This window comes from Penicillium waksmanii (genome assembly GCF_028829765.1).
Source record: "Penicillium waksmanii strain IBT 27052 chromosome Unknown utg000008l:1.0-5622682.0:1.0-5626561.0, whole genome shotgun sequence".
Taxonomy (NCBI): Eukaryota; Fungi; Ascomycota; class Eurotiomycetes; order Eurotiales; family Aspergillaceae; genus Penicillium; species Penicillium waksmanii.
In genome coordinates this window covers 4393726-4407107 of record NW_026643254.1, presented here as the reverse complement: position 1 = coordinate 4407107, position 13382 = coordinate 4393726, and the positions used below count along the sequence as shown (strand labels likewise).

At 47.7% G+C, this 13382-nt stretch overlaps 6 protein-coding genes across 6 annotated transcripts; 2 read left to right on the top strand and 4 right to left on the bottom strand.

Annotated features, from left to right (window-relative positions):
• Window positions 1–565: 565 nt before the first annotated feature.
• On the bottom strand, window positions 566–1636 carry N7481_010010 (glycoside hydrolase family 76 protein; the record flags this gene model as incomplete). Its single annotated transcript, XM_057269229.1, has 2 exons — window positions 566–1141; window positions 1202–1636. The coding sequence occupies 2 exons, from the start codon at window positions 1634–1636 to the stop codon at window positions 566–568; spliced, it is 1011 nt and encodes a 336-aa protein (XP_057119906.1).
• Window positions 1637–3461: 1825 nt separating this feature from the next.
• On the bottom strand, window positions 3462–4139 carry N7481_010009 (cofilin actophorin; the record flags this gene model as incomplete). Its single annotated transcript, XM_057269228.1, has 3 exons — window positions 3462–3600; window positions 3826–4087; window positions 4109–4139. The coding sequence occupies 3 exons, from the start codon at window positions 4137–4139 to the stop codon at window positions 3462–3464; spliced, it is 432 nt and encodes a 143-aa protein (XP_057119905.1).
• Window positions 4140–4569: 430 nt separating this feature from the next.
• N7481_010008 (cyclase family protein) lies at window positions 4570–5747 on the bottom strand (the record flags this gene model as incomplete). The annotated part of the gene is made up of 4 exons (XM_057269227.1): window positions 4570–4617; window positions 4686–5200; window positions 5266–5343; window positions 5411–5747. 4 exons carry the CDS (start codon window positions 5745–5747, stop codon window positions 4570–4572), a joined length of 978 nt encoding a protein of 325 aa, XP_057119904.1.
• A 1207-nt stretch (window positions 5748–6954) lies between these two features.
• On the top strand, window positions 6955–8095 carry N7481_010007 (RTA1 domain-containing protein; the record flags this gene model as incomplete). Its single annotated transcript, XM_057269226.1, has 5 exons — window positions 6955–6970; window positions 7045–7423; window positions 7474–7714; window positions 7772–8005; window positions 8066–8095. 5 exons carry the CDS (start codon window positions 6955–6957, stop codon window positions 8093–8095), a joined length of 900 nt encoding a protein of 299 aa, XP_057119903.1.
• Window positions 8096–8489: 394 nt separating this feature from the next.
• N7481_010006 (uncharacterized protein) lies at window positions 8490–10408 on the top strand (the record flags this gene model as incomplete). Its single annotated transcript, XM_057269225.1, has 5 exons — window positions 8490–8516; window positions 8690–8784; window positions 8877–9204; window positions 9259–9438; window positions 9509–10408. 5 exons carry the CDS (start codon window positions 8490–8492, stop codon window positions 10406–10408), a joined length of 1530 nt encoding a protein of 509 aa, XP_057119902.1.
• A 223-nt stretch (window positions 10409–10631) lies between these two features.
• N7481_010005 (glycoside hydrolase family 55 protein) lies at window positions 10632–13283 on the bottom strand (the record flags this gene model as incomplete). The annotated part of the gene is made up of 5 exons (XM_057269224.1): window positions 10632–11013; window positions 11074–11166; window positions 11217–12396; window positions 12450–12908; window positions 12959–13283. The coding sequence occupies 5 exons, from the start codon at window positions 13281–13283 to the stop codon at window positions 10632–10634; spliced, it is 2439 nt and encodes an 812-aa protein (XP_057119901.1).
• Window positions 13284–13382: the final 99 nt, after the last annotated feature.

The following is a 13382-nucleotide window of genomic DNA, read 5'->3' as shown; positions in this document are numbered from 1 at the left end:
CTTCCTGCGGGAGCTCTTCTTGCTGCTCATCTTCTGATACGAAAGGCAGAGTCCACTTAGGGCGCCATCGACGCAGCAAGGGCCCAAATAAGTGATGTACTGCGATAAGCAAAGCGACACTTGTCGGTGCAATTGCAAAGTATGACAATGCACATGGCGACAGCCAGGCGTTATCGGGGTCCTGGATTGGTCAGACCGACTGTATCTGCCGATGCAAGGAGGTCATACCCAGAAGTGGCCACAATGACGTTGGTCAACGTCGTGGGAGAGGGGAATCTGATTCATCGTTCATTCCGTCGAAAATGAGATCAATTCCTGCGATTAATTGATTGGAAAGTGTCCTCATGGCAGCTGGACTGGCCGGTTTCATTCGACCTGCGGGGATGGCGGAGGAACAACGTTCCTCCGGTGGGGACACTATGAGTAGTTAGTTATACAAGGATACTCGTAAGGATTAAGGTGGCAAGACAATGAATCCGGTGATTTGTTCAATTGAGAAGTTAGAAACGCTAAATGATGAATAAAATATACAGAATAACAACGCCAGCTATGTTCAACCGGCGTATCACCCACCAATGAACATAAAGGACATCAATCCTGCCCATCCGACCACCATCACCACAGTCAAGATCCCAGCTCCGGCTTTGTCTCCTGTTGTGATTGGTTTGGGCTTGTCCTTGTCGGTGTCACTCTCTGCGCCAGCATTGGGGTTGCTTTTACTGTCTCCTCCGGTGCTGGATGTCACTGGTCCTTTGCCACTATGCTCATACTTGACCAAGTATGAGCTGAAGATATTGCTGGCGCTAATCTGTTGTTCCATTCCATTCATCCCGTCATATTTCGACTGGTACCAGCGGACACCACATGTATTGTTGCCGAGTCCGGTACAAGACTTTGCAGCCGCTTGAATAGATGCCTCCAATTTCGGTAGAATCGTGTCATAGGTCGACGGAACCAAAAGCGCAGTATATGCAAGCCACCAGGAGAACAGACCCTTGAACAAGATTTCGTTATTGTTGCATTTTTCTGAGGGCTCACAAGTTACCTCCTCCATGGCACCACCGTGTTGAGTCAAGAAGAACTGCTTGAATGATGTCTTCAGGAGACCATTGACGGCGGTAAGCCATTTGTCGTCGCTGGTCTTTACACAGAATTGTTAGTATGATCTGTCCAACTAGATTAACGGCAATGCAATGCTGACCTGGTTGTACATATAAGCAGCTCCACCCAGATAAACACCATAATTATAGGTCCACTGGATGTTGCCGGGAGATTTGCAATCGTCATCCATATCGGCCGAGTCTGCAATAACCCAGGTCTTATTATTCATAAGCACAGAGCTAGCTGACCAGTCCCAGACCTTCTCCGCCCAATCCTTGTATTCAGAATCCCCGGTATATCGGTAAAGACGAGCTGCCAGCTGGAAGAATCCACCGTTTGACACAGAGTTCTTCATTGTATATCCACTTTGATAGACAAAGGCCTGCCAGCGTAGCCCACCGCCACACTTTGACGTGTCCCATCGGTTCTTCTGGTCATTAAAGACACCCTGCGCAAGGGAGAGCCAGGAATGTCCATCCGAGACATCTGGAAGCTTCGATTCGGCCGCTTGGATTGCTGCAAGACCCCAGAACATTTGATCATCATTTCCCTACAAATTTCAACCTTTAGTTCCCACAGCCATGCTTGAAGCCATAATATCTCCTGGGTAGGTAACAAGTCTTACCAAGAATGAACTATAGTTGCTAGTCCAATAGTCGCCGTTCGGTCCACCTTGAAATTGCAAGCCAACACTCAACTCATCGTTATATGTATCGTCGCCCGTGAAATGCCAATAATTGAGAAGCGCGAGAAATAGAGCTGCACCTTCCCACCATTTATCAGGGAAAGCGCCTGGAATCTGACCCGTTTCATTGCCATGATACCATGTCATCATTCCGTAGATGGACTGTGACGCAGCATCCTTGATAGACTCTTTTATTCGTAATCTGAGATTAGTCGCCATAACTCAATCGGACTGGATGGAGAACGAAACTCACGTTCGTCGTCGACCTGAAGGTCAATCGCAGAGACCTTTTGTCCGAACAGTAATCCATAGAGGAGATATGTCCATGTTGACTTGAACCACATTGCGACGAGAGATCGCGCCCACGAACCGACTCGTTGTATAAGGTAAACTTAAGGCCCGCTGGCTTATTCGGTACTGTGAGCGTCGTATAAATCGAGGTGGTCTCCTGTGCAAGTCGTGAGCCTTTGAGAAGAGAAGAAAGGCTTGTCTGGGGTTGGAATCGAAAAAACCAGCGTTTGCGGGGCGGCAAGTCTCAGGACTGCGCTGAGCCGCCCTAGCTATGTCACCTACAAATCCCTGGGAAATATTAAATGGAGCCTTCGACTTACCCTGGTTAAAGTGGAGAAGGGGTGGACGTAATCACCGTCAATCTTGACATACAAAAGGGTCTGTAAGGGCCCATTCGCTGTTATCAGGTGTGGTGGGTAGCTATGAACGTTATGACTCGCCAAGACCCTTGATCCCCCGGGGCCCATTCGAATCACGCCAACCAACTGGATCAATAGATCGTCAGGAGATTCATGGCTGTGTTCTCCACTCTCAAGGATTCGACCGCACGCATGATTGATCGCTCACATCTATCGTAGCCCGAACACAGACCTCCTCTGAAAGGAACACGCACAGCATGTCTTCAAGCAGCCAAGAGACTGCGTAGCATGCGACATCTCGATACTCTAAGGCCAAAAATCCATCCGCTTGGTGCGCACAGAGACCCGAAAGGCTTGAGGAGGTCTCAAACCAATGATATATAAGTGTGGGAAGAGCGGGTCAGGGTCAGCTCCACCTAGCTTCGACTCCACCACTGATATTGGTGGAAGAAACGCGCTCTGGAGCGATCTTCTATTTTCGGAGTGACAATCACTTCCGGATGTGTCGAATCCCACTGACATCATCCTATGATTTCTGTTCATCGCCTGCTCCCCCTGAGCAAGCGTGATTGCTCAGGCACTCTTGGCGATTTCCGCCTTCGGTGGTTTTCACCGCCCAGGAACATTGAGCCAGGTACGATATTGATGATCTTGACCTAGAGTACGGAGTATGTACAATGCTGATAATTCCTTGGTCACTTGGCATTTAAGCTTATTTTCTTGTTAAGCCGTGTTCTTTGGCCCCCATCGCGTTCAGTCCATTTTGCTTACTTTCACATTTCGGTTTACTTATTTTTACCTTGTGCTCTAATCACCATCTACTTGCTTACAGTTTGAGCTATTGACATCTCTCGTGTATAGACTTTGCGGTACGACTCTTAGTATATGAAAACCAGGTGCCCATTTAACAAATGCAGATAGCAAATTAACATTGGAATCTGAGAAAGCGCGGGATCTGGAGATCGAGAAGTATCAAAAGCAAATACACTTGTTTGTTGGCTTCTACACCGATCGTCACCCCAATGCTACCAACCCTGGAGCCGCCCACCACTAGCCTCTCGTACAACCCGCATCCACTCAATATCCGATAGTACATCCGCATGGATCGAGACCTTAACATCAAGCATTCTTCTGAGCTGCTCTTTCGTAGCAGCGTACAACATCCTAGGCTGGCAGTGGTCAGATATGACATAGGTAGCAAGGTAGAAAAAGCCGGTTATAAAAACACTCAATTGGGTCGACGTTTCCTCCGGCACCCAACTAATAACACCGACCATGTTAGTCATAATGATCCCAAATCTCTCACTAACAAATTAGAGTCTAGTGTCAGGTGTACCATACCTTTTCCCATCCTCTCTTAAATCATACTCCACATCATAAACAGCATACCTTGGCGCAGGATTTCCCTCACGATCAACGGAAGAAGTCAGTTTTTGTAGAAAAGCCTCATAGTTTCTCTCAGTAGAGCTCTCTTCCACCTCGGTGGACCTTTTATCGTCGCTAATTTTGTAGATCAGCAAGGATGGCTTGTTTGCGCCTCGCTTATTGTGGAGTTGGGTGTATGCGGTGATGCATTCGGTTGGGATGTTGACACTTTTTGATTCCAAACTTAGTAAAGAGTCCTCATAAGAAGAACCCGCTTTGTTTCTGTCTGGATGACTTGATGACATACCCAGATGGAAGCAAACGCCAGTCAAACCCATCGTCAGTGTCAAATCTAATGATCCCACAAAAGTTGAAATTGTAAACTAAGCGACATTGTGGCTGAGGTGGTGAAGATTGAGAATGAGTGAACTTGGTATGGTGTAAAATGAAAGTTATTCTCATAACTCAAAAACAATGCACAACAGCAGCTATTAAATGGTAAATCTACCCTAACCTATTTTTAATCAACTAGGCAGATGGAAAGCTTGCTCCTTTAGCACGTCTTTTGAGAAAAGAATTCCCCAATACTAAAGGGGCTTATCGGGTCTTCGGGTCATTTGGTCCCACGGGCCCGAGAGGCCGGTTGCTTAGCAGTGAAATTATCAGAAACAGAAAATACATTCAGCGCTCCCTAGCGTGTGCACGCTTTTGGCCTAATGATATATATTTTTCTGTATTTCCGCCCCTGCTGCATTCGGCACTAAATCATTAGAAAATAGCGAAAGCATTAGGTGGGCTGGCCACCCCACCGACAACCTGACCAATCAACTAAGTCAGCATTCTCCCGCACATACATAGGGCTTTATAAATTATATTTGACCCACCTTGAGGGGCATGCTAGACAAAAAGAAGCTGTATCTGCCAGTCGCCTTGCAATGCTGAGATAGCTTCTCCAAGTCAAACATCTCACCGATCGGGGTTCCCCACCCAGCCAACACCCATTCATGAAGATTGAAGTCCGGATCAGCATGGCTACCCCGAATTGGAGCCCGTTCAAAGCTCGGCGCATCGCCGGCGACGGCAGCAAATTGTTGATCCCACAGCCAGCGGACCATACCCTCTGTTGCTTCCACGCCGCTGAAATCAGGGTTTGAGCGTTGCGGAATTGCTTCGCGTTGTTTCTCATCCAAGCTATTGTATGCAGCAGTGAATCCGCATCTGATGAAAAGAACGTCGCCTTTCCTGAATTCAAGATTGTGGTCTTTGATGACTTGTTTCAGTTGCTCGAGAGTAATAGCTTCGGAACTCAATGCAGATACCGATATGGATTTGGATGCGGCCCATTCAGCAAAGTCAAGCAGAACGCCACGACCAGTGATACCACCACTCTCGGCAACAGCTAGTATTTCTCGGTCAATTATGGCGCCTTATATAACGAGTACAAATTTTATGGGATTCGCGTACTGTGCATGCCAATGACGTCGGAGCTCTCAATCTCATCCGTCGTATGCCCGTTATAAAACTGTTGTGACTTTTGGTTCGCTGAGAGCCGACTTAGTATTCATCTCTCCAAGATACGTACTGGTACCTAGTATAATGAACAACTCACCATAATGCCGGAACCCATCCCACTGTGTTGAGCCCTGGCTGTTGAAGGACAGGATGTCGTCATATATACAGTTGGGATGCCGGAGAATTATCTGCTGTTTGAACGGGTCGCGATTGAAGCTCGGATAAGAGGGCATGCTAAGCGGCCAATCGAGAGAGATGCGCACTCCAGTCTTGATTTCCCTTGCGGCCTCCACGATAACCTCGGGGGTAAGAAAGTTGAGAGTACCAAGTTCATCCTTCGGCCCAAACCTGCCCCAGGCGTTTCCTCGTGGGCCCTTCGGGTCGAGGGGGAGGGCATCGAAGGGAATTGTCGTTGTGTCTTTGGTGGGTGCCATGGTATGTAAGAGTCCTGCGGATGTGAAAAGTCAAAGCATTCGATTATGATCCAAAACTGACTTATCTTCACTCCTTCACTCGGTCTTAGATGTTCCGTACGAGTAAACCCCTCATCGCGGAGGTACCCCACACCCCCACGGGCCGGACTCATATCCGCTGCCGGCAAAAAGAAAACCAACAACGCATAAGCACTATTTCCGGATATGACTATAAAGTAGATATATGATAAACAGGAAATTAGCTACGTATATTATTTCAAGTTTAGCTCTGTCGCGAAATACGATATACTGTTATCTTTTATCCCTTGTGGAATCAAGTACATTGATTTAGAGTGTAATAGGGGTGTCCTAGGATCTTTACTAGTACTAGTAGTAACATAATTTGATGGGATAGTCAGGTACTCGCAGGACAATTCGATATCCTTATGTGTGAATATTTAGTTCCATTATTCCAAATTTATCAAATAGGTCGTATCGCCCACAGCCATCATAGTCAGGCGAGAGACGCCATGGAAACTAGAACTTTGAATATGGCGAAAGCCAATGCCAACTTGGATAGCATTAGGTAGGAGACGGTCTATGGAAATAGAGTCCGATAATTAACCTAACCCCCTTAGTCAAAGATCTATTTTAGTCCTTATTTGACTGCGCGCTGTGAATTTCTCTCGATTTTCTTTTTAGCATAGAGACCATTCTCAATTTTTTTAGTAGTTGCCTAAAGCTTTTGGCATGCTATTCGATGCTGTCATTACGCTACACTAAACGTAAGATGTCTATAGAAGGTAGTGGCTGATCTAGCACGGGGTCTAAGCCGTGATCCTGTGGAGCACTGCCATCTGATTCGAGGCTCGTATAGTAGTAGACTGTCGGACTCATTCCGGCAAAGCCCCCAGCCTCAAGCATTCAAAGCGTGGCATTCTACTAAAATTAGCAAATGGGAGACATCGGGTGGGGAAGTCTGACAGAATCATTTCAGAGTTAGTCCATACGAACTAGCCAATCGAGGTTACGTCTTAGGGCCACGCGGACCCACCTTTAGGGGGCCATCTCGTATGGACAAAGTCAACAACGACTTTTCACCAGGCAGCGGGAAAGCAACAGTTTGATATTTAAATCAGTCATATCTCTAGAGTTCTCTTTATCGAATTCAAGTTCATTCTCACAACCACTAGTACCATTGCCTTGCGTCATACGCTTCACCGACACCATGGCTCAATGCAAAGGTACGGACAAATTACAATCATCTCCGATCTGCGATTGCATTCCGCATCAAGAACAAGTAACTAACAGGTAATAGCTTTAACAAATCCGGATACTATGTGGCCATTTTGCCCATCAATAGCCCCTGCCTACATTTTTGCCGTCCTCTTCGGCCTGACAACTCTCTTCCATATCGCACAGGCAATCCTGCATCGCAAATTTTACTGCTGGGTCATCGCCATGTCCGGGGCGATGCAAACAGTGACCTATATCTTCCGCATATTGAGTATCCTCAGTCCGGCCAGCTATAGCTATTATGCTACATGGTTCATCTTGATTCTGGTCGCGCCACTATGGACCAACGCCTTTGTCTATATGGTTATGGGTCGAATGGTCTGGAACTTCAGTGATGATGCGCGTGTCCTGCACGTACGACCTTGGCGGTTTGGTCTTTTTTTCGTTATTCTTGATATCATGTTAGTCCCCTTTCTCTTCCATCTATGGTTCTATGCTAATGATAGAAAAGCGCGTTTATTGTTCAAGTCTATGGAGCCGCGATGGCAGCAGGCGATGATGTCTCATACAACACGGAAATGATAGGACTTCATATTTATATGGGTGGTGTCGGCGCGCAACAGCTCTTTGTTATCATGTTCATTGTTTGCGCAATCTTTTTCCACCTCAAGATTATCCGGCAGCAACGGTCAGATCTGAAGAAGGCTCTACTTCTCCTATATGTGATTTATGCGTGTCTCGCCTTGATCACGGTAAGTAAAGACTCGAAGCTATGATATGATCATAATATGGAACTAACTGATATAAAGCTGCGCATCTGTTTCCGCTTAGCCGAATACTCGCAGGGTCTCGAAAGCAAAATCCCCCTCCACGAAGCGTACCAGTATTGTCTCGACAGCTTGCCTATGCTGATTGGACTCGTGCTTCTTAACGCTGTGCACCCAGGCCGCATCATGCCGGGCAAGGATAGTGACATGCCGAGCCGCAAGCAACGCAAAACTATGACAACCTATACTAAGACTCGGGCATTGGATGATGAAATGGTATGTACTAGTAGTGTTCTCTGCTACATAAAATGGCTATCGCTGACATGTTCCACTTAGACTCTACAAGAATATAATTCGAGCGTTTAAGTTGGGTTATTTAACACTATTTCCAAATTGTTTGTACGCATTTAGCGCTTCGGTGTTTCATTGTTATAATGTGTTGGTAATGATAGAAATGGCTTGTTGTTATCCGTATACTTTGGCTACCATATTCTAGTAGTAAATTCCACCGTAATTTTCCCTCCCACATATGTACTCAAGCTAGAAATTAGGGAGATAAAAATAGTATACACTTCAGTCCCAACTTTTGTTGATCAACGCCAAGTTGTCGGCTCATCCCATGGTGAGAATCCCATCAAGCCTAGCTTATCGCTGACAAAGTGGAATCGCGTCGCCCCCAACCGACAATTTTCAAGCCACCGAGACGACCCCTCGTTCGTCCACCCATACCACCTCTAATCCCCCACAGCTTGCGAGAACCATGCCCCGAGTTGATCCGGAGGCCCGAGTACGAGCATATCGGCCCAAGACAAGGACCGGCTGCTTGACCTGCAAGTCCGTTTCCCCTTCCCCAACATGATCCCCTGCTGACTGGATCCTGACTGGATCTAGGAGTGAGAGGCGCATTTCTTTGCATTAACCTCTTTTCAAGTTCTTTGACTACTCACTGAAAACAAATAGAACGACGCGTCAAGTGCGGTGAAGAACGCCCGGCCTGTCGGCGATGCACGTCCACCGGCCGCCAATGCGATGGCTATGGAGACACTAAACCATCTGTTAACTTAACGACTTCACCATCAAATGCACTACTGCCGAAAGGACCCACTGTCCAGCCATCTACTAGCCCCTGGTATAATTTATTTAATAGCGATCGGGAGCGCCGATCCTTTCAATTCTTCCTGGAGAAGACCGCTCCTCAGCTGGCCGGCGACTTCGAGTGCGCCTTCTGGGAATCCCTACTACTACAGTCCGTGCACCATGAACCGGCCATTCGCTATGTCACCGTGGCTTTAGGTTCACTCCATGAAACCTTTGAACGCGATGTGGCCCCATTCCGCTCCGGTCAATTGGCTGCCAACGGCACCTTCGCCCTGCATCAATATCTATCTGCTATGCGCTGTCTCATGCCCACGCCGACCAGCTCGCAACCACTTGACGTATGCCTAATATCATGTGTTCTGTTCGCTTGTTTTGAGGTGCGTTTCTATTCCTCCTCTTACAGAGCGATCCGTACTAGCTTCAATGTTTAGGCAATGCGTGGTCACTACGGGCCAGCCATCACACACATCACCAGCGGACTGAAGATCCTTGCCGAGATCCGAAGAAACGCGTCTAGCACCTTTATAACATCTGAATTGAATAGAAGGCCATACATTCCGATGAATGTATTGTGCGGTTTGTTCACACGCCTCCAGGGCCAGGCCGCTGTTGTACGGATATCCCTTTTCGGAAATCGTCCCCATTGCCATTCGATCACATTGCTGATCATTTTTGTCACAGACCGAGCAAGATATCCGTTCAGATCAATTCAATATCTGGCCTGAATTGGCTATAGATCTCGACCGGCCCGTTGGTTTCGATTCTCTAGCTGACGCGCGTGAAATGCTCGAGATATACACCTATTGGTACCGACAGCAGGACGCACAGAGAATATCTCTAATGGAAAAACTAAAGACTCAGAATCCAGAGATTATTGCAGATTCAATCACCAATCTTACACGTGATGCCGTTGCCCTACGCGACACTGGGCTCTCATTGCTGGAGCGCTGGTCTACAGCGCTGGATGAATTTTTGCATAGGCGCGGTGCCTCTCTTTCCACTCGCGAGCGCCGGGGAGCCGCCATTCTACAATTACGCAAGATTGACTGCTTCGTAGCACTCAATGCCCAACCACTAGTCCCCGAGTTAGAGGCAGAGAATTCAAGTTCTTACACCTGGGACAAGTTCTGCCCTTTTTTCGAGCAGATGGTGGTTCTAGGCGAGTCGATCAATGACATATATTCTTCTCCTTCGTCTTCGCCATCTTCGTCTATCTCGTCATATCCATCCTCATCCAAGACTTTTTCGCTCGACTTCGGCATCATTGCAAGTATGTTCAACGTCGCTGCACATTGTCGCGACCCATACATCCGAAGGCGTGCCGTAAGCGTGCTCCGCTCCTCCACCGTCCAGGAAGGGGTGTGGAACAGCGTCGCTATAGCGGCTATCGCAGCGAAGTGGGTCGAAATCGAAGAGGAAGGGCTGAAGGGCGTAACAAGCTGTGCAGATATACCCGCTGCAGCAAGACTGGCGCAGTTTCTGCCTGTCTTCGATGTGGATCAGCCCAGTGCGCAGGTATATTTTAGCCATTCGCTCATTTTGGATCCTGCGAATGTACGCAGAGAGGTATTGCAATGGTAGGACAGATGTTAGAAAATAAAGAATTTCAATGTATACTAGAAAGGCAAGCAGTTACAGAATGATAGCTACTAGTAGTATTAGGAATCTAGCAGGATGCCAAAATTACCTCTTAATGGATCGGAGCCCGGATAACAAGGGTATTTTCAACTTCAGCATGTCAAAATAAGTGATGAAATTTCAATAGTTGAGTACAAATCCGATAAGGAAGAATCAAAAGTATCTGTTACAAAGTAAAGTACGCAATAGTCGCAGCGTATGTGTCCAAATTGTCACCGACAACAGCCAAAGAAGTCCCATCCTTGACTATCATGTTAGTCGTGCCAACCGTACTCAGTGCATATACCACCAAATTGTTCGTGCTACCTTCGATGCTAAAGATTTCGCTTTGGCAGTTCTCGGGTAACGGGAAGGTCGAGCAAGTGGTGCTATAGTGGTTGAAGAAACTGTACAATCCTGCTCCGTAGATGTTAATATTACTGCTATCGAGGACACGGAGTCCTAAGGAGTCGCAGTTTCCGGAGAGACAGCTGCTGTAATCTGGATCATTCAAAGCGGAGTTGGTAGGGTAAGGGCTATTTGCCGCATCGGGGTTGGGTTGGTAGTATCTGAAAGGTAGTTAGTGAGATGTGAAATAATGCTTCGTGCTTGGTCTTCAAGCTACTTACGGTGTTTCTGTTTGGATAAATCCTGCCACAACTGACTTGGCTCCTGAGAATTGATACTGGTAGAGCGAGTGGTGCTCAACACCCGTTCCGTACCTGATAAAATTTAGCGACAAAGCAATCTCAAATTCCGATACAGTACTTACAGCCATATGTTTTGGCCTTCAACCAGCAGACCTCTTCCGGAGTAGACGGAGATCTGAGTATTATCAGCACTGTCAAGGTCATGGTCTGCCGTCCACAGCCAGACGTTGTCTAAATACACCCCACTGGCGCTACTAGTTATGTGCATAGACATGTAGGCAACCTCGCAAGCGGCAGACACAGCCGCAGAGGTTGGGCACTGAGCCACCTGCTGCTGAGAGCCGGCGAAACCACCAATGCGAGCGTGAACATCCCACATGCCGGAGCCCGAGCTTGCAGCCAAGTTCCATTCGATCAAAACGGCGCCAGGAGTAGATCCTTGCGTACTGACAATCATATCAGACCACTCAACTGAGCCTGATTCGCCGGATTTTCCAACTTGAATAACCGGAACGGGATTCGAGATGCTTGAGAAAGTACTTCCACTTGCCATGATCACCGGGTATGCTTCTCCAACAATCCGCGATCCAGGAGGGAAGTATATAGTCTTTGTGACCTTGTAGGTTCCTTGGTCGAAGAAGACAATCTTGCCAGAAGATGCAGCCGAGGTCAAAGCTGATTGAATGGCAGATGTATCATCTGTGGAGCCATCTCCAGCAGCTCCGGCACTTCGAATACTGACGAACAATGACTGAGCGGATGCTTCGTACTGAGGCTTGCTCTTTGTATAGTAGTTTGACGATCCACTTGCCAGCAGTGCGCTAGGGCGTGTTGGCGCAGTGAAAGTACCTTGAAAGTTGGTAGGTCCGTTAGGAGTATACTTATGGCCCTGTCCCCAAGCACCGATTGTTGTGGTGCCGCCAGCAAGGACAGTACCACTCGGACCCTTTACTGCGACTGGGACATTCTCAAGAGCAATATTCTCCAGAATAAGACTTCCGTTGCTTGAGGTTGAAGACTGCCAAGCACTAGTCACAAAGGTCGAACAATCCTGAATGGTACTGTCAAGAACAACGACTGATCCCACGAGTTGATTCCCAACACCGCCATTATTAACTGAAATGGCAGTAGTACAGTTCGTGATAGTGAGGCCCTGGTAGGTCCAGCCCCAATCCCAGATTTGAGAGATACCCGTCACTGCGTCCGAAATTACCAAGTTGCGCATAGTGAATTGTTGATTGCCGACATTGGCACCATACAGGCCGCCGGTGATCGTGATATCAGCCAAGAATCCACCAGAGCCTAATTCTCACAGTCAGTTCCATCGTATGAAGGGATGGGGCTATTGATCTCACCATTCTCAATGAATAGGCCTTGGTGTTGGGTCCCGGAACCAGAGCTCAGAACGATATCCACATTCTGGATACTGGTCGCCTGTCCAGTTGGCCAATGAATTCCAGTGGCAGCTGAGCTCGCGGGAATATTGGTCAGATCCAGTTTCAAATTGCGGATCTGTCTGAAGAAGACGTTCGTTGAAGTCCATCCTTGATTGCCATCGCTTTGGTATTGGTCTCCATCGATCAACCCAAGTCCACTAAAACCGGCAGTTGCCTTGATTACGGGCATGGAATTTGGGTTCCCAATCAGCTGAGTGAAGTAGTAGTCGATGATGGATGAAGAAATCAGGTACGTTCCCGCCGGGAAGTAAACAATAGCGGGAGTTGTGGTCGAGCTCTCGCGACTCGCGGGCCCAAAACGACCGCCAGCGCTGATTGCAGAATTGATTGCAGCAGTATCATCAGTCACTCCGTCGCCTATAAAGCATCAGTATTGTATCTAGATTTTTTGGTAAGCGGGGGACTACCTTTGGCACCATAGTCCATGACATTGCGGAAAACAGTGTAGCTGGAAGGGTTTGAGTTGAAAGCAGCCTTGCCCTGGTGAGAAATATCGGCAAGCCAATACGACGCGTCTGTTGCTGCTGCTTCAATGGCAATGTTGGCGTAATCGGTATCGGTGCTTTTGCTCAGCTCGGATGAGGCAGTTCCAGTAGGGCCATCATAGTCTGTCCAGTCTGCTAGGGGCTTCAAGGCAGATTTGACGAGCTCATCCACGGCCGGGATGTCCAGGAGCTGTCCTCGGACACATGACAATAGGGAAACAAGCGTGATCACCGAAGCATAGTGCATTTTGACTCCAAGCACAGATCACAAAGGATGCGGATAGCAAATTATGCAGTGGGGGAGCACGGTTTTTTATACCCACGCATCCACATTCAGCTTCGGCAT